We start from the raw sequence: 26,799 nt of genomic DNA on the forward strand, positions 1-26,799 counted from the left end.
ACTAAATGGCACCGATGTCAAAACCTGAGCACTCTAAAATGTACAATCGAGAGAATGTATAGAATGAGCTAACACAACTTGTTTCCCAGGAAAAGGGGGAACCGTCAAATGTGGGGTTTGTGATAAGGATGTTAGAGAAACCCTTAAAAGTAGGTACCTGCTCCTAAGCAGGCAGAATAGTTCGGAGATTCAGCAAGAACATTCTCCCGAGCTGCTGCAGCGCTCGGTCTGATGCTTGACTTACCAAATAAAATCCCTTTTGTTCCGTACGAGTCTTGTGTCTGAGGGGTTCTTTCTACACCAGCAACTCATCACCTATCATTCGTAAGAAGAAGGAAGCCTGACAAAAACGACACAGGCAGAAAACAGGCAGGGAGCAGGCTGAATCCGTTGTCGGGGGCGGAAGGCTGAGTAGATCACCGGGGCAGAGACAGGACAGGCAGGGCCGGTACCGGGGAATCAATCCGAAAACGATGGAGAGACTAGTACTGGCGACATAGAACTATCTGGTGAGGCCTGTTGAGTGCAACAGGTGGGGAGAGTTGGACTAATGAGCAGGGAGTGGCTGGCAGGGAGGTGAGGAGAAGGAGGGGCTGGTGAGCTTAGGTGAAAGAGATGACTGAGAGAAAATCATGACAGTAATTTGCTGACAGTTCACATGGTTTCATTGTCTCAGGCTCAGTTTGTTCACAGGTCAAAACTGTCTAATCTGCATTATAATCTACGTACAGAGAAGTCTTCACATGGACAGCAAAGTCCTGTAAATGGAAAAACCGAAGTGTGAATGTATTTACACCATGTCACAGTCTAATGTAATGCAAACCACTCACTCTCCCACACCAAAGCCCAAAGAGAAAACCAGTGATTTTAACATCACACACACAGAAGTCGTTGATCCACTGCTGCATCCATCACTTACTTCAAATGTCTTCTTTTGTCAATTCGGCTTTTGAAAATCTTTGTTCAGATTGACCTCAGTGACACAACATGACCACATGAGGTAGCAGAGGACCAGCAGCTCCTGTGTCCCCTCGAGCTTAAATCACTGATTTTGGTGTGGGAGAGTGAATGATTTACAAATGTCTGTCTCACAGTGAGATAAAGACGTGATCATGTGACGTAAGAGTCTTTTATGTAAATTCTGTTTTCCCCTTCTCCCCTTGTCTCTGCTGGCAGCCATTACATTACATGTCATTTAGCAGACGCTTTTATCCAAAGCGACTTAAAATAAGTGCATTTCAATTTCAAGTGTACTTGTTATTTTCATTGTTTTGGACAAATCTTTTGCCTTTGTAATTTTTCGGCAAAAAACCACATCCTGAGAAATGATCCCATCAGTGAGTGAGAGAAGATCTAAAAAAATGCAAATGTTAAAGTGAAAACATGAAATAAACCTACTGATGAATTAAAAAAAGGTGTAGAATCATCAAAGACAATCATTTCATATCAAATGTGTTACTTTCATTAATATATAGATATTCTGCGATGTCTTTAAATTAGTGATATTATAGCGATATTATTAGTGATATAATATTTATGTTTTTTTTTTTAATTTTCTCTCCATTACTCATTTAAAAATGAGTAATGAAAATAATTTCCCCCTCATATAAAAACACATTTATGTTGATGTGCATAACAGCCTGGACACAAGCTACACATAAAATAACGTCCTCAATAAGCACATTTACATCACAAATAATTTTTTATTGTGACATAATAAGAGACATCACTCACTCCACTTTTGAATTTACAGAAAAACCTAATTTACAGAGAAAAGTATAAAAATGTAGTAAATTGAATAATGATATAAAAATAATAATTGAATTATGATTATAAATGAAAAGACAGAGACGATTTCGATAGTTTATACAAGATCAAAACTAATAACACAGAAGACTGTCATCACGACGATGTCAGTGATAAAGTGGATAAGTTTTTAAACTGATTTAAAATAGCATCTTCAAATCCTCACACATGAAAAAACACATGATGTAAATAAAGGGCGAGTACGAAGCTTCTTTGGCCGTTAATCTTTGGTTTTATTAGGGGTGTCAAATGATCGCGTTAATTGCGATTAATTAATTACAGTCATATTTAGGGTGTTATGTTTTTTAATCGCATTAATCTCAGCGAGTTGCTTTTTTATGAAATCTGTTTTTATGTGTTGGGCTTCTTGTGCTTGAGTTGTTGGGGGTGGAAAACAATGTGCTGTCATTGTGTTTAGAGAGCAGGGTGAGGAGCCATGAACATGGAGGACCATGTGAGAGTTCTCGGCCCAATGAATGCGACATTTACTTTTCAAAAACGCCCCAGCGGCACCATTAATAAAGGTAAAGTGATAGAAGGAGTTAGCTTACCACCGAAGCAGCTCAAGTTTAGCCTACTACGTCAATGCAAAGTACACAGTCACGAGTGCAGCCACAGCTAACGTTAGCAGCGAAGACGTTAACAATTTAGCGAGCCATAGCAAAGCTCTTCACCAAACTAAACTGGAGGAGAGTCTGTGACTGACATATAAAAATAAAGCCACTTTTTGTTATATATCAATCATTTGATCTGCCACAATAATGTAATAATGGTTTAAAAGAAAAGACAAGTTAAGGGCTTTTGTCAGGATTGCTTAGGTAAGATTAAAAAAAGAGATTAATAAGATCAATTAATTACAGATCATAATTAATTAATTTCTCAATTTTTTATCTATTGACAGCACTATGGAACCACTCCAGAACGCTCTGTTTGTTATCTGCGATCCATTTCATGTTGGCGATGGTTCGCTCGATGGACTGATCCACTGCCAGCGTCCCGGAGCCAAAACCCACATCTGAGTTTTCCTCCTTAAACTGCTTCAGCTGTCACGACAAAAGAAAAGAAACAAAGCTGTGAGAACCTGCTGGTGAGGAACAGATGTGAGAATCAGCCTGAGACATTAGAATATCTTACGTCACATGACCACATCTTTATCTCACTGTGAGATGGACTTTTGTAAACCACTCACTCTCCCACACCAAAGTCCAGAGAGAAAATCAGTGATTTTAGCTGCGGGGACAAAGGAGCTGCTGGTCCTCTGCTGCCTCGTGTGGTCACTTTGTTTCACTGCGGTCAATCTCAGTATAAGATTTAAAAGCAAAATTCATAAAATAAGACATTTGAACTTAGTGATGGAGGCAATAGTGGATCAACAACGATGTGAACATGTGACGTAAGATATCGTAGACACTGACCACAAGTGTTTTTCAGCCAGTGAGTTTCTGTCTCTGCGTCAGAAACCCTGAACTATCCCTTTGAAACAGAGCTCTGGTGTCTTATATAAACAACTTTTCTGTAACATGTAATACAATTTTTGACATATTTGACTTGTTTCAGGTTTTTATGTATAAAGTGTTTGCTGGTTAATACTCATAAAGTCATGTGACCTGTTTGAGCTCAAACTCGGTGGAGAAGCGTTTGGTGACTCCGTTGATGAGGTTGGAGAAGGAGAAGGATCCTCCGCCGTATCTGTGAGTGAAAACATGAACACATTGATGAACACATGAGGAGACTGAACGTAGAGCTCACTTTCATCCACGTATTGTTCCTCTGTGAGACGAGAAGGAAACAAAGCAACATGCAACATCCATGACGTGAATGTTTGGACGCAAACAAACAGAAGTTTCTAAATAATAAAACTGTTTCACTTTTCTCAATTCACCTGGAAAATATAAATCCCTGATTTTAAAAATCTCTCATGCCAATGGTGATGTCATACTGCGTTCCATTAACCTCCGAGTTAATCTCTAATCTAATCTAATCTTCTAAAACTACCTAAAACAACCTAAAACTGACTGAAACTACCTAAAACAACCTAATAATAACTGAAACTACCTAAAACAACCTAATAATAACTGAAACTAACTAAAACAGCCCAAAACTACCTAAAACTAACTAAAACTGCCTAAAACTAACTGAAACTAACTAAACAGTCTAAAACTAACTGAAACTACCTAAAACTAACTAAAATTACCTAAAACGAAGTAAAACTAACTAAAATTACCTACAACTAACTAAAATTACCTAAAACTAACTAAAATGACCTACAACTAACTAAAATTACTTAAAACCAATTTAAACTACATAAGGTGAAACATAACATCACATTAGTTTACTAAAAATGTTTTATTTGTTGTTGGACATAAGGTGAAACATAAAATTAGTTTACTAAAAAAAATTTTATTTGTTGTTGGACATTAGTTGAAACATAACATCACATTAGTTTATTAAAAAAAAATGTATTTGTTGTTGGACATAAGGTGAAACATAACATTAGTTTACTAAAAATGTTCTTTATTTGTTGTTGGACCTAAGGTGAGACATAACATGACATTAGTTTACTAAAAATGTTCTTTATTTGTTGTTGGACCTAAGGTGAAACATAACATGACATTAGTTTACTAAAAATGTTCTTTATTTGTTGTTGGACCTAAGGTGAAACATAACATGACATTAGTCTACTAAAAATGTTCTTTATTTGTTGTTGGACCTAAGGTGAAACATAACATGACATTAGTTTACTAAAAATGTTTCTGAAACCTGGAAATGATGATGAAAATGCAGATGTTTGTATGCAGATGATACATGATGAGAGTAGTATAAGAGGTGGGGTCTTATATTTTTACTATTATATATATATATATATATATATATACTACTGATGAGGTTTCTCTGATTCTGTTGCTGTCATTTAAAAATCAAGAAAAACAGTCAAGCTGATTAATGACAGAGTCCTTTGGTTCATAGAAAGTTAGAAAATGTTATATGTAGCAAAGAAACCAGAAACTGTTCATTAATAATCAATATTTTTGTGTAAGTCTAAAATTCAGGTGTTTGTGTGTTTTATATTTCAATATTGAATGGATATTGTTTTTCTAAAATCTACATTTGATGGTGCAGGTCTCAGGGTCAACGGTTAGCTCGGACAGTGTGAGTGATAACAACAAACGACAAGGACTGTAAAACCTTTGTTTGTTTCACCATGACGTTACGATGGTGAATGAGTGAAGTTTGAACTCACGCCATAAATAAATCTGTCCTCAACCTCTGACGTCAACACTTTTCATGTCCTGTGAGAGACGACACTTATTATGATCTGTTTGAATATTGCAGATGCCTCGTATGACAAAAAGTAACACTAATTAAAACTAAGCATTTACAAAAAACTATACTTTACTTTATAAATGTGATGATACTGTCTCTGTAAATCTTTGAGGCTTGTAGAACCTGATAATGTAATAAATCCCCAATCATGTAATAACCCCGATAATGTAATAAAAATTTGCACTTGAGTCCATTGAAAATGTAATAAAACCTGATAATGTAATAACTTCCCGATAATGTAATAAAGTGCATTTCCCAATAATGTAATACACTTTTTACCAATAATGTAATAAAGTATTACATTAACAGGAAGTTATTACATTATCAGGTTAGTCCTGATAATGTAATAAAGTGCATTTCCTAATAATGTAATACACTTTTTACCAATAATGTAATAAAGTATTACATTAACGGGAGGTTATTACATTATCAGGTTAGCCTTCATTTCGCAGGTCCTGATAATGTAATAATTCCCCAATATTGTAATAATTTAACAACAGACCACCCGTTATACTGTGTAAGCAACGCAAGCTCGAGAGCTCTAGCGCCATCAACAGGACAAAGTTGGACATGTATGTATGTACATTAACTTTTGACTTGTTCATCCGTTTTTCACAAACGATGTATCACTGGAACTGTTCGGCCAAGCTGAGTTCAACGCATCCTTAATGTTTTTTTCAGCCATATTGGATTTTCTGCCATCTTTGATTTGATCCATAACCTTTTAAAGGCTTCTCTTGTCACACATTTTGTGTAATCTTCTCAAAACATCGTTCAGATGATCGTCAGACCATGCCATTATCAGGACCTGCGAAATGAAGGCTAACCTGATAATGTAATAACCTCCCGTTAATGTAATACTTTATTACATTATTGGGAAATGCACTTTATTAGATTATCGGGAAGTTATTACATTATCAGGTTTTATTACATTTTCAATGGACTCAAGTGGAAATTTTTATTACATTATCGGGGTTATTACATTATCAGGGATTTATTACATTATCAGGTTCTACAAGGCTAAAATTCTCACTAAAGCAGTTTGAGGAGGGATTTCCATGTTAGCTCAATAATCACACTTTCAGAAGCTGTAAATAACTCCAAATGTCCCTCTGCACACTTGGTCCTGCTTTTTCCATGGCTGGGCACATCTAATGTTGACCACTAGAGGGCGACATTAGATCACATATTTTGTTTTTGTCTGCGGGAAGTTTCACAGACTCGGCCTCAACTTAATATATATCTTATTTGTCACAGAAAAAATTAAGAAGAATAAGATGCATTCATATATGAAAGTTAAATAGCAGGCACTGAAGTTGACTGTTGATAAAACTAGGGCGCAGTTATGTGGAAAAATCCCTGATCATCTGCTGACTTCTAAAATTCTTATTTGTTTCCAAATCATTAAATGTGCCGGCACCTCTCTGCCTGTCTGTCTGCTGCTGTTAGACGTCACAAAGAAAAAGACCAGAGGTGACCCAGCCCCTTCCTGCCCCAACACGTCAGATGTTCTCAGACTGTTGAGCTTTTGAAATGGTCTTTAAAAAACTAAAACTGTTTTTTAAATGTTTTACTGTGGTATTTAAATGTTTTACTGTGGTTTTTAAATGTTTTACTGTGGTTTTATTGTGGTTTTTAAATGTTTTACAGTGGTTTTTAAATGTTTTACTGCGTTTTTTAAATGTTTTACTATGGTGGTTTTTAAATGTTTTACTGTGGTTTTATTGTGTTTTTTAAATGTTTTACAGTGGTTTTTAAATGTTTTACTGCGTTTTTTAAATGTTTTACTGTGGTGGTTTTAAAATGTTTTACTGTGGTATTTAAATGTTTTACTGTGGTTTTTAAATGTTTAACTGTGGTATTTAAATGTTTCACTGTGGTATATAAATGTTTTACTGTGGTTTTAAAATGTTTTACTGTGGTATTTAAATGTTTTACTGTGGTATTTAAATGTTTTACTGTGGTGGTATTTAAATGTTTTACTGTGGTATTTAAATGTTTTACTGTGGTATTTAAATGTTTTACTGTGGTTTTACTGTGGTTTTACTGTGGTTTTTAAATGTTTTACTGTGGTTTTATTGTGGTTTTTAAATGTTTTACAGTGGTTTTTAAATGTTTTACTGCGTTTTTTAAATGTTTTACTATGGTGGTTTTTAAATGTTTTACTGTGGTTTTATTGTGTTTTTTAAATGTTTTACAGTGGTTTTTAAATGTTTTACTGCGTTTTTTAAATGTTTTACTGTGGTGGTTTTAAAATGTTTTACTGTGGTATTTAAATGTTTTACTGTGGTTTTTAAATGTTTAACTGTGGTATTTAAATGTTTCACTGTGGTATATAAATGTTTTACTGTGGTTTTAAAATGTTTTACTGTGGTATTTAAATGTTTTACTGTGGTATTTAAATGTTTTACTGTGGTTTTACTGTGGTTTTCAAATGTTTTACTGTGGTGGTTTTTAAATGTTTTACAGTGGTTTTTAAATGTTTTACTGCGTTTTTTAAATGTTTTACTGTGGTTTTTAAATGTTTTGCTGTGGTTTTACTGTGGTATTTAAATGTTTTACTGTGGTTTTACTGTGGTTTTTTAATGTTTTACTGCGGTGGTTTTTAAATGTTTTACAGTGGTTTTTAAATGTTTTACTGTGGTTTTACTGTGGTTTTTAAATGTTTTACTGTGGTTTTACTGTGGTTTTTAAATGTTTTACTGGGGTTTTTTAATGTTTTACTGTGGTATTTAAATGTTTTACTGTGGTTTTACTGTGGTTTTTAAATGTTTTACTGTGGTATTTAAATGTTTTACTGTGGTTTTACTGTGATCATATAAAATCACACAGTAGTAATGTTGTGGCCAAGGTGTTCCACATGTGTCAGTGACAGGAAGTGTCAAAACTCACTCTGAGAAAATGTACGACCAGCGATCTCGCACAAAGTCCCACACCAGTGGCTGACCCACCACGTTGTTGGCTATGTAGACGATAGTGGACGTGGCGTCCTGCTTCCTGATGCGGTCTGGATCCAGAGTGTACTCCAGGTACCTGATGAAAGATGGACAACACATGTCATGAGAGGGAGGGCGGGAGAGAAAGGGAGGGAGAGGGAGAGAGAGAGAGGGCGGGAGAGGGAACGAGAGAGAGGGAGGGAGAGGGAAAGAGAGAGAGAGGGAGGGAGTGGGAGAAAGAGAGAGAGAGGGAGGGAGTGGGAGAAAGAGAGAGGGAGGGAGTGGGAGAGAGAGAGAGGGAGGGAGAGGGAAAGAGAGAGAGAGGGAGGGAGTGGGAGAAAGAGAGAGAGAGGGAGAGAGAGAGGGGGGGAGGGAGTGGGAGAAAGAGAGAGAGCGAGGGAGAGCCACATTTCCACACACATACAAAAAGGTGTGTGTGTGTGTGTAAATGTGGGTACATTACAGACAGACGACTTTATTAAGTCGTCTGTCTGTCTGTCATTATAAAACATAATAAAACATTATAAAACATTATAAAATAAAATCGGGGTGGAGTGGCTCAGTGGTTTAGACCCCTGTGTGCAGAGACATCATGGTCACCGATTCAACTCCAACTCTGGCAGGTTGTGACTCAATTCCCTTGTAAGTCGCTTTGGATAAAAGCGTGTGCCAAATGACATGTAATGTAATAAAACAGATGTTGCAGTATTAAACTACATTTTTAAAACCCTTCTTAAATTGATGTTAAAAAGAAAAAAATGAGTTTGGAGACCTAAAAAAAAAATCTCTCGTGACCCATGTGAGGGCCCCGACCCAGACTTTGTGAACCACTGGTGAGGACGGACTGACCTGTTGAGCAGCCACGGTTGTTTGGTGCAGGCTAACGCAGATCGCAGTTTCTCTGCTTCGCTGGCGATCGTGGCGTTCTCAAACTGCTCCCAGGCAAACTGCCACTCTTCAGCGCCCCCTGCTGCGATGGCGTTGCAGTACACAGTGGAACGCAGGTTGGCGTGGATCCTGAAAAGACACGTGATCGGGACGTCACAAACGTCGCAATCATGTCACAAAATGAGGCACATTTTGGATTTCAACTTTTTCACTTTCTTTTTTCAACTTTTTTTGCTGTAGCAAATTATATTTTTGCAACATTTTTCTGTAAAATTCATAACATTTTTTGAAATACAAAATCACATAAAACACAAATACTTTTTAAATCTTTTTGGGAAATAAAAATCACATTTTGTGTCGTGAATTCACCTTTGTTACATTACTTTCAAGCATTTGTGATGACATAAATGTTTTTCTAATAAGTTTTTGTAAGATTATAAATTTGAAACCTTTTTTTGTATTTTTTGCAACATTAAAACAGTTTGTCATCTTTTCAGAGAACTTGTAAAGTGACATAAAAACCTTTTCTGGTGATGTTTTCTGAAGCAGTAACTTTTTTGTTTTTGAAACATTTGGTTAATGTTTTTTTAACTTTTTTGTAAAAAAAATATTTTTGCCATATTTGTTAACTATTTTTGTAACATTAGAATGTTGTGTTATCTTCTTAGTGAACATAAGTTAAGTAATGTTTGTGAAATTAATCATATTTTGTAACCTTTTTTTGGTAGTATTTTTAGTATAGTAAATGTTTTTGTAACCGTGAAGCTTTTTTAAACCATTGGAATATGGTTTTCTCAAGCAATTTTATGTAAAAACTTATGTTTTTGGTACATTTGTGATTAAAGAATGTTTTAACTAATTTTAACATTACTTATATTTTCTCACACACACTGGTTCTCCACGGAGACGACGTAAACACTTACGTGTTCTTCTTGCTCGTCATCCACTGTTTAAACCAATTCTTGACCAGAGTTTGACAGTCGTCCAGTCCAGTTCTGCAGGCCAGACTGATGGCGTTCACCTGATTGTACCTGCAGGAAAAAACAATAGCACACAGTATTAGTGCAGCGTTTTAGAGGGCGCTGTGGAGCAGCGAAAACGGAACATCATATGGTGACTTTTCCAGTTTGCTGGTAAAAAAGAATCAACATCAGTAAACTTTTACTCCACTACATTTGACTACAGAGTCTTTACTCACTGGTCCATGTGTTTGTCAGGAACTGTTTTCCACGTGTCAGTCAAGTTCCCGTAGTGATAAAAAAGATCTGTGACCTGTCTCTGTAAGTATTTCTGTAAAGAACAGAAACACAGAACAGCATCAACACAGCGTGATCTTTAAGCTTTACATGAGGATCAGAGGAATCTCACCTGCATGGGGCCGTAAACCTCGCTGCGGTCGAACATCAGGTAGAAGAAGTCCAGGTTTCCGATGGCGGAGCTCCAAGGCATGTAGTCCCGCTCTTTGTTCAGGTACTCGGTGGTTCTGAGCGCCAGAACTGTCGGGATGATCTTTGCTCTTTGGGTTTTTAAGAAGAGGGTTAAGAGATCATAAAGCGTATGTTTTACAGTCACTGATGTGAAATAGCAGTGAATGTGATGACGATGGTGCTGTCCCTAATCCACCACACTCCTCTGTGCAAACACTTGTAATCAATGTTTTCACTGTGATCACACGTGACGACACTCTCTGACCAATCGTGTGATCACACGTGACGACACTCTCTGAACAATCGTGTGATCACACGTGACGACACTCTCTGACCAATCGTGTGATCACACGTGACGACACTCTCTGACCAATCGTGTGATCACACGTGACGACACTCTCTGACCAATCTTGTGATCACACGTGACGACACTCTCTGAACAATCGTGTGATCACATGTGACGACACTCTCTGAACAATCATGTGATCACACGTGATGACACTCTCTGAACAATAATGTGTTCACACGTGACGACACTCTCTGACCAATCAATTGGATAAGGGATTAGAAATCTAATCTAATTATTATAAAAGATTTTTGAATTAAAAGTAGATTTTTGAATTAAAAGTAGATTTTTGAATTATAAATAGATTTTGGAACTTTTTTCAGTTTTAAACTGAATCAGATGTGGAGATGTTAGAGCATGTATTTTAAGAAGAGTTTTTTTCTTAGTGTAAGTGTAAAGTTTAAAATAACCATGTATTTTTTTTTTTTTTTTACTTTTCTTATGCTAACAAAGAACAAAAAAAGAGTATCTTATAAAATCCTTTTCTCGTGTGTGTAGCAGTGTTAGCAGGGTTTACCTGGCCAGGTTGAAGGTGTCGTCCACCAGTTGAGCTCTGTTGATCACTGGAATCACCTGAAATATGCCAATAATCAATATTTGCAATCAATATTCAGTTAAGTAAAAATTTTATTTTCTTACAATAAAATTTTATATATAAATGTATATATATGTATATATATATATATATATACATTTGTATATATATATTTGTATATATACTGCATATATATATGTATACACACACACACGTGTGTGCTATTTTTAATTTTGGCGTCCATTTTGGTGATTTGCCCTCTATGTAAATGAGCAAGACATCAAACGTTTTGCGGAATCAAAAGTGAGGGTATATACATATATATACATATACATATATGTGTATATATATACATATATATGTATGTACAAATATATGTACATATATACTGTACATATATACTGTACATATGTTTATGTATATATATTGAATTGAATATATGTATACATATAGTCTATCTATATATGTATCCATACATATGTATATTACATTTACATATGTATATTTATATATATATATTGAATTGAATATATAGACTATATATGTATACATATGTATACACATAGACCGTGTATATATAAATGGTCTATAAAACGTCTTACCTTATGATCGGTGTTCAGAGCATCCACGAGTCTGTTCCAGTTTTCATCATCATAGTTCACCCTGTAGTAACCCACCACGTCCAGGTTGGCCAACAACCACTGCGATGTTTTCATTGCATCGTGTGTTGCTACGGACAACAAGAGTGTTATTACGCAGTTATTACCGACAAACACACGAGCAGGTAACTGTGACTTTGTTTTGTCTTCAGTCAAATGTTAGTGTCAGTGCTTAAGGGCGTAGTTCTGATCCTGACACACATGGTCATAGCTGATCCTGCTGTCAGCGCCCCCTGCTGTCTGAGACACAGACAAAAGCAGAAAACATGGCTGCCAGCAGAGACACAAGGAAAGACAGAGCTTCAACAGAGTGGAGCAGCTTTAGTGTTAACCACACAAACTACACACTTTAAATCTGCATCTACGTCACACACGTCTTTATCCCACTGTCAGACAGACTTTTACAACAGGAAACTCAAGTTTGTAAAAGCACTCACTCTCCCACACCAAACTCCATAGTGAAAACCAGTGATTTTAGCTGCGGGGACACAGGAGCTGCTGGTCCTCTGCTGCCTCGTGTGGTCACTTTGTGTCACTGAAGTCAATCTGAACAAAGGATTTAAACACTGAAGTGACAAAATAAGACATTTGAACTTAGTGATGGGGGCAGCAGTGGATCAACAACTCCTGTGTGTGTGATAAAATAATGTTAAAATCACTGGTTTTCTCTACACTTCTTCACACTTCGGTGTGGGAGAGTGAGTGCTTCACAAACTTCAGTTTCCTGTCTAACAGTGAGATAAAGACGTACTTTCTTGTCATGCCTCGGCCTCATGTCCCCACAGTCAGCCACGTTTTCCCTCAGACTGATGTTTGTTACCTGATTTCGTCCTCAGCCAGTACGGCGTCTGCGGCGCTGCTCCATTCATCATCCACCTGATCGGAACGATCCATTCATAACTGTCAGAAAGAAAATGTACACAGTTCATTCAGCGGGTCACTCAGTTTATGCTGGTTCTTTTCTTTGCTTTTGATGGAGAAGAAAAATGTGGGTTCATCATGTCATGAAAACAAGACAACAGCAGAAAGTGTGCATTAAGTCACTGCTGGACAAGACCAAAGGTCATGGTTGTGCTTGTCATTGTTTAACATCACTAACACCACTTCAGAAAACCCTGAACTATCACTTTCATATAAGGTTCTTCTTCAGAGTGAAGACATTTGGTTTGTAAAACACAGGTCTTTAGCTCTCTGACTGATCTTATTCATGTTTCTCTGTTTTTCAGTCTGTGTACGCACTTATAGGGTGACAGTGCTGTGACAACGGAATCTGGATCCAGCAGAAAGTGTTTCTGGGACAAGGCACCGGTCGTGGTATTGATGGTTACCACAGGAAAACCCATCTGCAGCACCCAGGTGTTCATGATGTCCTCCACACTGTCCTTCAGACCAACGTCAGCGGCATTTGCATCCACAGCCTGTGGATAAAAGCCAAGCAACACCAGGAGAAGGTTAACAGGACAAGCAGCGACCATGAACAAGATGTTCATGTATGGATGTAAAGAGTGGACAGTGGAGAACATGCCGTTTGTAAGTGCTTCCATAGGTCGGTGTAGACGGCGTTCCCAAAAGCAAATTCCTTCAGGTAGGTCTGAAGGACAGGAGGAGGACACAGATGTTATTTTATTCAGATGAGTTCTTTCTGCTCACGGCTGAACCAGGATCTGAGTCAAAGGGACTTTTTAAAAGAATCTCATCAACCCTGACCTGAGAACGTCTTTCCATCAGCCTGTTTTACCGTATGTGCATTTCTAAATCCCAATTTATTATAAGATGCAGCCACATCAATTCACATCATCACAACATCAGCAGTTAATGATTAAAAATACGATTTATGGAAAAACAGAAGAAGAAAAAAAACTTGATAAAGTAAAGTTGTATGAGTTTACCTTGAGTCCCTCCTTAAAGACCTCTTCAGTCAAGAAATCCGACAGCATTCTAAGAACAGACGCTCCCTGAAGACAAAACACACTCATTTAATCATGAAATACAATCAAGTCAATTCAACAGAAATTAAAACATTACATTTAAGTAAGAAGCAAATGAGTTTGTTGCATAAGAGCCAAATTATGGTGAAGTCTGCAGGATATTAAAGGGATAGCTCAGGGTTTTTTACTGACAGGAATCTGCCAAGGTTCAGTCTCATGGCTGCCAGCAGGCGGCGCAAGAAAAAGCTGATTTCAGCCACTTAACTACAGACTCAGCTGATAACGATAATGTTCATGTCTTCATGTGACTGTGAGACAGACTTTTCCAACAGGAAACTCAAGTTAACCACTAACCACTCACTCTCCCACACCAAAGTCCACGGGGACACAGGAGCTGCTGCTCCTCTGCTGCCTCGTGTGGTCACTTTGTGTCACTGAGGTCAATCTGAACAAAGGATTTAAACACTGAAGTGACAAAATCAGACATTAGAACTTCAACAACTCCTGTGTGTGATGTTAAAATCACTGATTTTCTCTGTGGGCTATGGTGGTGGTGTAGATCTTGATAAACAGGATTGGAGCTCCCCAGACGTATGCATTATTCACACTTCATTCGAGTCAGAGGTCAACAACTTAGTATAGGGGATGGTGGCTCAGTGGTAGAGTGCGATGTCTTCCTACTGGAAGGTTGTGGGTTCAAATCCCGGCTCTGTTAGTCTTTATTAGAGTTCTCAATGGGTCGGGCTGGCCCGAAAAACCCGACCAGGGTCGGGCCTCGGGCTTCCTTTTTTCCACTCAATAAAACACGTTTCTTGCAGGTTGTAAATTATATGTTGATTGATGTGAATCATCAGTGTTCACGTGTTGTGAAGAGTAAATCTGGATGCCTGCTTGATGCAGAGGGGCAGACCTGACGCCCCTGCATGCGCACTGGTTTTGCGCACCACTCCACAAAGCTGCAACATTCCTGTGGCCGAAATTCAACCAGTGGTCAAGACTAGAAAAGTGACAGATAAACACAATTACCTGAGCATGTTTTATTGGCTGTTGTTGTCATTTTGTGGCTTTAATTATTATAATCTTGTCTTATCTTTACAACGTCTCTAATCTCCTGACAGTTTATTTTTATATGTGTTGTATGCCCACTCATATAACGACCATAAAGTTCTTATCGCAGGGAGAGTGAGTGCTTTACAAGCTTCACTTTCCTGTTGGAAAGTCTGACTCACAGTGAGATAAAGACGTGAACATGTTCTGAAGATAATCGGTTTACCTGGGATTGGTGAACACATATTTTCACTCTCCGTGGCCAGAGGACGAAAAAGAAGACGAAGAAGAACATGGTGAAGCTCAGTGACAACATCACACTGTTTGTTTTTTATCATTTATAATTGATGCGAATGATAAACAACGATGACCCAACCAAGTTTGTAAAAAGTAATGTTTTCGACGCACATTGAATGCTTGTTCTAGCATTGGAAATGACTCAGACAAAGCAGGGACGACTGATACTGACATAATAAACCGATATCAAACGACATGTCATTTACAACTATGGTCGTTTTCAGAGGTGCAAAGTAATGAATTATGAATAATGTTGTTTTGGAAGTACTGTATCGTTATGATGAGTAAGTGGGCATCACCTTGCTGTATGAAATGGCATCAAACAGCTCACTGATCTGCGCTGGTTTCTGGATGTCTACTTCTCGGGAGGACAGAGGGTGAGACGAGGCCAGAGCGTCCACGGCGAACACTCTGTGGACGTCGTTGAGGACAATCAGGTCTTTCTGTGCGGAGAGAAGTGATGAAACACTCTCAGAGTCCGGATCAGGAAGTCCTTCATTGTAATGTGCAGGTTTGTCGTTAGTAGGTACTAGTTAGCAGTTAGTGTTTAGTAGACACTAGTTAGTAGAGAGTAGTTAGTAGATGCTGTTAGTACTTAGTCGTTAGTAGATACTAGTTAGTAGATACTAGTTAGTACTTAGTAGATACTAGTTCGTAGAGAGTAGTTAGTAGACACTAGTTAGTATATTCTGTTAGTAGAAGTTGTCAGTAGTTAGTGGTTAGTAGACACTAGTCAGTATATTCTGTTAGTCGTTTGTAGATACTAGTTAGTGGTAAGTAGATACTAGTTAATAGTTAGTGGTTAGTAGACATTAGTTCATAGAGAGTAGTTAGTAGAAGTTGTCAGTAGTTAGTGGTTAGTAGATACTAGTTAGTTGAGAGTAGTTTGCAGATGTTGTTAGTAGATACTAGTTAGTGGTTAGCAGATACTAGTTAGTGGTTAATAGATATCAGTTAGTGGTTATTAAATACTAGATGGCAGTTAGTGGCTAGTAGACACTAGTTAGTAGAGAGTAGTTAGTATATGCTGTTAATAGTAAGTCATTAGTAGATACTAGTTAGTGGTTCGTAGATACTAGTTAATAGTTAGTGGTTACTAGTGGACACTAGTTATTAGAGAGTAATTAGTAGATGTTGTTAGTAGTTAGTGGTTATTAGATACTAGTTAGCAGTTAGTGGTTAGTAGGCACTAGTTCGTAGTTCGTAAAATTGAATTGAATAGATAATAGTTACTAGTGAGTACATCATAGTTAGTAAGTACTAGTTGGTAGTTAGAAGTTAGTAGATAGTATATACTTGTAGTGAGTATAGTAGTTAGTAGATAATAGTTAGCAGATAGTAACTAAAAGTTAGTAGATAATAGTTAGATAGTAGAGAAAGAAAGTAAATAAAGTCACCTAAGGAAGAGTTCTCTGAACCTGAGTATTTTTAGTATTTTGAAAATACACAGTATTTTATTCTGATACATTTATTAGTTTGGTATTTAGTTTGGTAGTAGACACTAGTTAGTAGAGAGTAGTTAGTAGATGCTGTTAGTAGTATGTCATTTGTAGATACTAGTTAGTAGTTAGTGGTTAGAATATACTAGTAAGTCGAAAGTAGTTAGTAGATACTAGTTAGTGGTTAGAAGATACTAGTAAGTGGTTAGTAGATACTAGTTAGTGGTTAGTATATAGTAGTTAGTGCTTATTAAACACTAGAGCGTAAAGAGTTGTTAGTAGATGTTGTTAGTAGCTACTAGTTGGTGGTTAGTAGCTACTAGTTAGCGGTTAGTAGCTACTAGTTAGTGGTTAGTAGGTATTAGTTACGGCTTATTAAATACTAGAGAGTAGTTAGTAGATGTTGTTAGTAGATACTAGTTAGTGGTTAGTAGATACTAGTTAGCAGTTAGTCGTTAGTAAACACTAGTTAGTAGAGAGTAGTTAGTAGATGTTGTTACTAGATACTAGTTAGCAGTTAGTGGTTAGTAAACACTAGTTAGTAGAGAGTAGTTAGTAGATGTTGTTAGTAGATACTAGTTAGTGGTTAGTAGATACTACTTAGTATATAGTACATATTAGTTAGTAGATAGTTGTTAGTAAATAGTAATTAGTGGTTAGTAGATATAGTTAGTGGTTAGTAGAGAGTAGTTGTTAGATACTAGATAGTGGTTAGTAGGTAGCAGTAAGTAGATACTACTTACTATATAGTAAATAGTAGTTAGTAGATACTACTTCGTATATAGTAAATAGTAGTCAGTAGATAGTTGTTACCAGATAGTAGTTTGTAAATAATAGTGAGTATTTAGTAGATAATAGTTAGTAAATAGTAGTTACTAGATATAACATGTCTTGAGATAATGTATGTTATGATTTGGCACTATACAAATAAAATTGAATTGAATAGATAATAGTTAGTAGATAATAGTTACTAGTGAGACATCATAGTTAGTAAAAAGTAGTTGGTAGTTAGAAGTTAGTAGATAATAGTTAGCAGATAGTAACTAAAAGTTAGTAGTTAGTTAGATAATAGTTCTAGAAGAGTTCTTTGAACCTGAGTATTTTTAGTATTTTGAAAATACACAGTATTTTATTCTGATACATTTATTAGTTTGGTATTTTATTTTAAAATTCTTACCACATTCCAGTCAGGCTCAGCTTCGTGTGCGCCCAGATACTCCACGTAAGACGCAAAACCTTCATTCAGCCACAAGTCGTTCCACCAGCGAAGAGTCACCAGGTTTCCAAACCACTTTTAACAAGAGCACAGAGGAACAGTGTCAGAAAAACCCAAACACTCATACTGTGAGAAGCTGGACTGGACATGTGACTGCAACTAACGACTACTTTCATACGTGGATGAATCTGTGAATGATTCAGTTTCAATGATTTCTTTGTTTTTATGGGGCAAAGAAACCAGGAAATATTCACATTTAAAAAGCTGAAAAATCACACAAACTAGTTTGTCTTATTTAAAAAACTAAAAAAAACTTTAAATAAAGTTAAATCTTAAATAAGTTGTGGAACAGCTATTTAATGAAAGATTTAACACCATTTAAAGCCGAAGATTTTGTATTTTGGACGTAAAACCAAACATTTTCTTGACACTTAACACAAAGATCTGGTTAAAACCGAACCATGTGAGCCAGTTCATGAGCGATGATGGTAGCGATTCTCTCCTTGTTGCCGTTGGAGGAGAACTTTTCATCGTAGAGCAGCGCCGTCTCTCTGTATGTGATCAGACCCCAGTTCTCCATGGCTCCGGCGTTAAAGTCTGGCAGAGCGATTTGATCTGCATTCAGAAGAAGATCAATAACATCAATAATATTAAAGCTGGAGGCGCTCAAGCTGTGCTTGACTCAGTTTACATGTGTGGATGTGTTCTGGCTCGTGGAAAGTTTAGTGAAGCAAAGTTACAAGTTACGAGGGACCAAAATTCACCTCAATTACCATAGTTACCGTGGCCACGCCCCTTTGAATCTGCGAGACCTTTGGATACATTTTCATCCTTGATGAGTCCAGCACAAACTGACCCGGGTTCTGTGTGCGGATGATTAACGAACATTCTAAATGCTGACTTGAGTTTTACTGTTCATGGGATCATTTTGTGACGCAATGACAACTTCGGGAGCTGAAAATCGCCACCTTGTGTCCGGCTCCGTCTATTGTTGTGAAACCGAACAAGACGACGGTTTCTTCTCTGCAGTTACTTCTGTTGTGTCCAGCGCTCCCATCGCGCCACAAAATGTACAAAATCATCAAGACGATGGACGAGGAGCGACGTTGAGTCACCGCATTAGACACATCCCCTCACTCTCCACTTTGAAGACACATCTTGAAACCAAATTTTTACTCTTTGACCTTCGACCCAGTATGATAATATTGTTTATTTGTGTATTTACACTTTCAACAGTGCTTTTATTGTGTGTGTTTAGGTCTGTAAGACAGTGAGGCCACACCCTGGAGACAATAGGAGGTTTTCCCCAGACCAAACGTCATCCCTCTATGTATATTCTGCCCTGTGATTATCTGTAAATTAATTAACCACCTAGTTTCAAACGTCAACAGTTGGGGACCGTCTCCCACCACTCTGAAGTGTAAACACCATCTCTCATTTGAAGTGTGTAGGTCTGATGGTCTCAGTGCAGGAAGTAGACAGGTCAAGGAGGCTCAGTTGTCGTGTGAATGGTGGTCAAAAAAGTCCTCAGACGTGTAAATGTCAATGTATGTGTGGATGAGAAGTGTCTCCGTGCTGGTTGGGACAGTTGGTCTGCTTATCAGAAGCTCCCACATATCAGCTGCGTGTCACATGACTTATAAACCTGGTATGTTAACCCTTCATTTCTAATATTGCCTTGTTGAGACTTCTGTTTGAAATAGTTAAGAATCTGTTATTGAATATTTATTTTTTATATGGTGAGATTTAATGCTCATAGTTGAATAGAAAAGATTGAGTATTATGTCCTGTAAGCTGTTGAGTTACATTTCTGACAACCCAGGCATCAGGGCTAAAAAGGTCACTGAGTGGTTTTAATAATATAAACCATTCCTGAACTAGACTGATATCAGATTTCTTGACAGTAGGATTTAATTCTTAAAGGGTTTACATTTCAATGATTGGTCAACTTTAATTCCCACCGATATTTCAAAGTAAAGTTATTTGTTTTGTAAATGGAGTCAGATTAAATAAATATTTACTTTACTTTATTTTGAAAAACCTCTTCCTAACGCCGCAAAGACAAAATACCTATTGGGGAGAGATTGTTACATGCTGCTAGATAATTCTTCCGCTACAGCTCTTATAATATTGTATTTGTTTTATTTATCTCTAAGTGTTTTATTTCTAAAGAAAGTTGGATTGGATTGTAATATGCCGCTTTCCCACCAGATACCACTGAAGCCAGACCCGGATCATCGTGTGCGTGGGACTGACCGGATTTTGGCAGAGGATATTTGGAGCTGTAATATTGCTCGAAGAACTTCAGGATGGTTCCGGTTTTGTTGAGTGCGTAGTCTCCTTGTCCGGCATCGATAGCAGGCTTGCGGGCGAAGATTCGGATCTGAACAGACCAGTAAATCACATTTCACAGTCTCATTTATGAACAGGAACTTTAGTTTCACTCCATTTAACCATAATGTTAAAGTCTACAGATAAAAAAGAACATCACTGAGCGTGCAACTGATTTACTGCCAAACAAATAAAAAAAAGCCGTGTTGTGGGATGGTAATGGAGCTGTGACATTCCCGGCTGAGTCGAGCCTATTGAACGAAGGAACGATGAACGAGAACTGCGAGAAAATAAACTCAATCTTTCAGAATAACTTCAACCAATAAAGTATGTATATTGGTGAGAATCTTTTTGGATTCTAAAAAATCAATGAAATATAAGAACAAGCTGAGACTTTTGAACGGCTCTTTGAAAAGATCCGGCTCCTCGAGATCCGGCTCCTCGAGATCCGGCTCCTCTCTTCAAAGAGCCAGAATTTCCAGCTCTAGTTGTTGATGTTGCTTCAAGTGAGTTGGTGTTTCTGGACTGCCACACAGTCAGCGCCCCCCTGCTGCCGAGAACCAGCCTGTCCTACAGAGGCTCTTGATTCATTCCATTTGTATTAGTTTCACAGTAAATCAGCAGCATTTTAGTGTTAGTGTGTCAGAGTTAACGAGGTCGCTCCCACTTTCCAAGGTTGGAAATCTTACCATCGAAAATGGTGCATTCCGTCTGTAGTCGGAAGTGGAATTTTCGATGGATATAGAGACATAGAGTTGCACCAAATCTTTATATAGAGATATACATTTACCAAAACGTTGTCAGTCATGTTTCCAATGTAGCCAAACTCGCTGACGATGAACGCTAGCAGGTAAGTGGACATTTTCTCCGTTGTCTCAAAAACGGTCTGCTGCACTTCCAGTCCGTCTCTGGTGACATTGGTGGATTCTGTAGAAGAGGGAAAAAAATAAGTTCACCCCAAATGTAAAAGTGACACTTTTTGGTTTTTTTTTTATGACGTACTAACACAGTCAGAGCTGACTGTGTTTTGAGCACCCCTGCTGCTGAGGAGCACAGGCTCAAAACCAGATTTGCGTGACTTCATAAAAGGCAAATCTGATGAAATTCTACATCAGTTTAAGTCCACTATATCTTTAAGACCATGTAGAACATTAGCACATTACATTACATGTCCACGTCTTATCTCACTGTTAGACTTTTCCAACAGGAAAGTCAAGTTTGTAAAGCACTCACTCTCCCACACCAAAGTCTGGAGAGAAAATCAGTGATTTTAACATCACACACACAGTTGTTGATCCACTGCTGCCTCTATCACTAAGTTCAAATGTCTGATTTTGTCACTTCAGTTAACTTTAGTGACACAAAGTGACCACACGAGGCAGCAAGTTCACTTGGCCACGGGGCAGCGCCGTAGGGTCGCCGGTTCAAATCCCCACCCGGCCAAAAAGGGCTGGGGTACCCCTGAGCAAGGTACCCAACCCCCAATGCTCCCCGGGCGCTACTCAGTGTGGCAGCCCACTGCTTCTAATTCTAGGATGGGTCAAATGCAGAGGAATACTTTCCCTAATGGGGTTAATACAAACTTGACTTTCCTGTTGGAAAAGTCTGTCTCACAGTGAGATAAATACGTGAACATGTGACTTAGATACAACTTGTGAAACTGGTGTCACACCCACAGCTGTGGAAGGAAACAAACAAACGCTCATTATCCTGTCACAACCATTTGGGAAATTCAGTTAATATTTGCGAGACATTTTCATAGAAACCAGTCGTCACCTTTCTCCCTGCCGTTGGACAGAGCCACGGTTCCTCGGTCGTGGATCAGAGTGATGTCGAAAAATGCTTTCATGGCCGGTTCATCAAAACAAGGGAAAGCCTTCCTGGCGTCTGTCGGCTGCATCTGAGTCGTAGCAACGACCCTGAAAGAAAACGGACAAATGGACAAACGTTTGAGTCCTCATGACTTCGGATTGATTTCATTTCGTCAAACACAGAAGACCAAAGATTCTCAGCCTCGCCGTGTCAAAGGTCAACAAGCATGTCCGTTTTAGAAATAAAGATGTAAACAGTGACAAGTAAAAACATCAGCTAATATCAGCTAATGTGAGCTAACATCATCAGCTAACATCACCAGCTAACATCAGCTAACATCAACATATAACTTTCTGATAAATGATGGCATATGAGTAGAACTGGAGAGAAGTGTAAATGCAGGGTTTACTTTTTCTGTCCGTCCTCCATGTATTCACTCCTGTAGAAGCCTCCCAGATCATCGGCCAGCTCTCCTGTGAAGTTGGTCCACAGCTGGTACCTGTGGTTTTTCAGCAGTTTACTGTGCAGCTGCAGGACCAGGTACTGAGTCTCAGGCTGGAGCCAGGAGGATCTGATGGCCGGAGCCTCCACTCCAGGGCTGACAGACGTGAGCACAGCCAAATGTCCAGCATGTTTGAAATAGTTCAGCTTGTTGGAGTGAATGAGGATCAGGTCGGTGTCCTCGGTACAATTGAACTGGACAGAGGAGTCACCTGACACAACGACGACAACAACACAACCTGTCACTGCTGTGACCAACAAAACCAGTCTGAGCTTTAAAGTGTGGTTATGTGACGTACTAACACGGTCAAAGCTGGAAAAAACTGATTTCAGCGACTTCATAAAAGTCAAATCTAATACAAATCTAAGTCAGTGTAAGTCTACGATGTCTTCAGAACACGTCCACGTCTTTATCTCACGGTGAGACACATTTTTCCAACAGGAAACTGAAGTTTGTAAACCACTCACTCTCCCACACCAAAGTCCATAGAGAAGATCAGTGATTTTAGGAGATAAAGACTTGATCATGTGACGTAGATATCATAGACTTAGACTGACGTAGATTTTATTATCTTTTGCCTGATAATCCACATTTCTATTCTAACCTATGATGAATGATGTCTTTTATCTTCATAGATTTTCTCTCTCTCTGTCGTCAAACTCCTGCAGGTGTTACGTTTTCCGGCCAAGGTAGACTCCAGAGTCAAACCAGTGTGGAGGAAAAGGAACCAAATCAGAGGCTTAGAGACAATGTAGACTTACCAGTGAAGACGTAGAGCCCTGTTTCATCTGGCGTCAGTCGTGGCCACAGCGTGACGTTGTAGTGCTCGGGCACCAGGCTCTTTGGGAGTCGATACTTGTCCCAGGGTTCGTTGGAAGGAGCCGGAGTCGTGACCGTCGGTGCGTCTGTCGTTGGTGCATCTGTCGGTGAGGTCGGGACGTTCTTAGCCTTTTCCTGTGAGTACACGACGGACAGAGCAATGATGGTGGCCACAGCTCCTGCGCCCAGGATGAGGCCCACGATCCCGAGCCCTTTACTGATGTAGAAACCTTTTCCCATGACCGCTGTCTGTCTGTCTGTCTGGGCACACTGTTACACACTGTTACACACTGAGAGATCGTCAGCAGAGATTTGACCTTTTATATGAACCTTGTTTTGCATCTTCCCTCCCATTCAACTGCAACAGGTGACACATTTTACCCTCTTGACCCAGAGAAGGCCACACACACACACATGCACGCACACACGCACGCACGCACACACAAACTGACAAACTTTAAAAGAAACAACTCAATGAATGAAGTTCATTTAAAGTTAATTTTGAGGTGAATTGCTGAACGAGCTCCAGTTGGTAAGAATTCTGTGGAACTTGGAGAAACATGAGCTGAATATGAACGAGAATCTATAGGAAAATTAAAACTTTGCAGAAAATGAACGCTTGCCTTGTTTGTTTTTTGCTGCAGAATCTGCAGAGTCATTTATCTGTGGTTACAGTTTAACAGAAATGAACCTTTTTTACGAGCATTTTATGGCGAAGCTGCTGTAAAAAACAAAGATGTTAGAGAGGAAAATCAGTTATGACTGTGTCTGTGTGTGTGTGTATATTATTATCATTATTATTATTATTATTATAATAATATTATTATATTATGATCATTATTATTATTGTTAAAACATCATTTTGGTTGAAGAGCTTATTGAAATTTGAAGATGGATATGGATCATGCATAAAATCGCTGTTGTCCATGAATTTTCAAATTTAATGTTGTACAAACAAAGAAAGATTATTTCTGGATTAAGTTTAATTTGACAAATAAATAAGTAAATAATTTTAGTTACAAACAGGTTTTTGAAATATTTCTCACATCTTCTTCTTCTATAACCTTGAATCCTGAGTAGGTAATAAAGCTCTGTTGCTATGGAGACGGAGAGAGAAAGACTGCGGCGTCAGCTTCTGAATGTGCAGTAAAAGTAAAAGAATACTCAGATAATGGCCGACAGTTAAACATTGATCTGACAGTGAGTCAAACTCTCCTTTGACGCCGACCTGCGCCTGACACAGAGGAGATGTTGCAGTTGTATAAGTTGTAGATAAGTGTGCTGGTGTCAGTGGAATGTCCCGTAAATGAAGACGAAATAAAGATCTTTCACAACGATAAGTCAATAAAACATCGACCGGGCGATTGTTGAACGCGTCTGTGTCCTTGTGTTTATCTCTGTACCAATCTGATACAGAGATAAACTGAGACTGAAGGAAACACATAAAACACTTCAGGGATAACAAAGTACAAATACTCACATATGTGTACTTTACTTTCTTATTGATATGTGTGTATATATACATACATAGACATACATGTATGTATATATGTATATGTATATATATATATATATACATATATATATACATATATGCTACTCTATGAATTTTGGTCTGGAAAACACTCAAATGTCTACATCTCTGTAGGAAATCAAATCTTGTTGCTGTGATCTCCTCTTACAAATATAAAGAGCAAATTATAGGGGTGCCCAAACTTTTGCATACCACCATATATATATACATATACATCTATATATGTATATATATATATATATATATACGTATATATATACGTATATATATACGTATATATACGTATATATATATATAGCGAGGTGGACAACAGTATAATGCATGGATTAGTAACATTGAATTGAAATTATATAAAATAGACAGAACATACTTGGCAAGACAAAACATAGACAACGATAGATTGATACTTGGGGGGGCAAGAGTGCCCCCCCAAGTAGGGTGCCAGCTTCCTGACTGGCCGGGCCATATGCCCCAATCCCACCCACATCCCCAGCCAAGAAGGGGGCAACCTGTCAAGGCTAGGGACACGCCACGGCACCCCACGAGCGCCGCCGGGACCAGATACCCCCGCACCCGACCGGAAGGTAGGCCCCCGGTGAGCACACCACCCCCGACGAGGCCGGACCCATACCCAGGCCACCACGGCATTCCCAACGACAGCCATCGCCAGACCCTGGCCCCACCCACAGCCCAGGGACAGTCCAGACCAGGCACACGCCCCACCCCAAGGGCCCCCAAAGCAAGTGTGCCCCCCCCCCACAAGGGACAGAGGATGCACAAGTCCACCCCAGAGCGCAGCGGGGGCATAGCAGCACGCAACGCCCCAGAGGGCAGATCCCAGGGGGATCCCCCCCCCTGTTAGGGGCCAACTCCACCCCCCATCGCCCTAGCGTGCAGAGACCCAGAACCCCTACCCCCACCTACAGCACGGCGCCAGCCCAGCCCACTGCCAACCCCCACAACCCCCGCGGGCCCCCCAAGCAAGGCGGAAACCCCCCCACAGATCCACCCCGACCCCCGCAGGGCAGACCCACAGCCACCGAGGGACAGTAGGCCAAGGGCCACCAACCCACACAGACCACCAGACAACCCCGGCATCCTAGATGCACGGCCCGCAGCACCACAGACCGACCAGAGAAGACACAGTCACCAACCCGCCCTAGGAAATATATTTAAATTAGAGGGGCCCAGGTCAAATCAAAGGGCCTTGTTGATAAGGCTAGTAGCAGACGGGAAAAAACTGTTCTTGTGGCGTGAGGTTCTGGTCCTGATGGACCGCAGCCTCCTGCCAGAGGGGAGTGACTCAAAAAGTTTCTGTCCAGGGTGGGAGGGATCAGCCATAATCTTTCCTGCACGCCTCAGAGTTCTGGAGGCGAACAGGTCCTGGAGAGATGGAAGATTGCAGCCAATGACCTTCTCTGCAGACCGAATGACACGCTGCAGTCTGCCCTTGTCCTTGGCCATGGCAGCAGCGTACCAGATGGTGATGGAGGAGGTGAGGATGGACTCAATGATGGAGGAGTAGAAGTGCACCATCATTGTCTTTGGCAGGTTGAATTTCTTCAGCTGCCGCAGGAAGTACATCCTCTGCTGCGCTTTTTTGATGAGAGAGCTGATGTTCAGCTCCCACTTGAGGTCCTGGGTGATGATAGTTCCCAGGAAGCGAAATGAATCCACAGTGTCAACTGTGGAGTCACAGAGGTTGATGGGGGCAGGTGAGGTTGAGTTCTTCCTGAAGTCCACGACCATCTCCACTGTCTTTAGAGCGTTGAGCTCTAGGTTGTTTCGGTTGCACCAAGTGACCAGCTGGTCAACCTCCCACCTGTAGGCGGACTCGTCACCATCAGAGATGAGTCCGATGAGGGTGGTGTCGTCCGCGAACTTCAGGAGCTTGACGGACTGGTGACTGGAGGTGCAGCTGTTTGTGTACAGGGAGAAGAGCAGAGGAGAAAG

At 39.3% G+C, this 26,799-nt stretch overlaps 1 protein-coding gene and 1 long non-coding RNA gene across 2 annotated transcripts; one reads left to right on the forward strand and one right to left on the reverse strand.

Moving 5' to 3' along the window:
- Positions 1 to 1,683: 1,683 nt before the first annotated feature.
- LOC131470125 (aminopeptidase N-like) lies at positions 1,684 to 23,607 on the reverse strand. Its single transcript, XM_058645700.1, has 21 exons — positions 23,255 to 23,607; positions 22,401 to 22,704; positions 21,956 to 22,098; positions 20,970 to 21,106; positions 20,105 to 20,231; positions 18,309 to 18,463; positions 17,810 to 17,923; positions 15,493 to 15,636; positions 13,811 to 13,876; positions 13,447 to 13,512; positions 13,161 to 13,339; positions 12,742 to 12,821; positions 11,865 to 11,992; positions 11,245 to 11,300; positions 10,323 to 10,470; positions 10,153 to 10,244; positions 9,878 to 9,985; positions 8,916 to 9,083; positions 8,023 to 8,163; positions 3,414 to 3,495; positions 1,684 to 2,849 (listed from the first exon to the last, which is right to left on the reverse strand). Exons 1-21 carry the CDS (start codon positions 23,550 to 23,552, stop codon positions 2,694 to 2,696), a joined length of 2,892 nt encoding a protein of 963 aa, XP_058501683.1. The 5' UTR covers positions 23,553 to 23,607; the 3' UTR covers positions 1,684 to 2,693.
- Positions 18,476 to 20,232, forward strand: LOC131470126 (uncharacterized). Its single transcript, XR_009241863.1, has 2 exons — positions 18,476 to 19,496; positions 20,060 to 20,232. It is a non-coding gene; the product is annotated as an uncharacterized LOC131470126 (long non-coding RNA).
- Positions 23,608 to 26,799: the final 3,192 nt, after the last annotated feature.

The sequence above is a fragment of the Solea solea genome, chromosome 12 (genome assembly GCF_958295425.1).
Source record: "Solea solea chromosome 12, fSolSol10.1, whole genome shotgun sequence".
Taxonomy (NCBI): Eukaryota; Metazoa; Chordata; class Actinopteri; order Pleuronectiformes; family Soleidae; genus Solea; species Solea solea.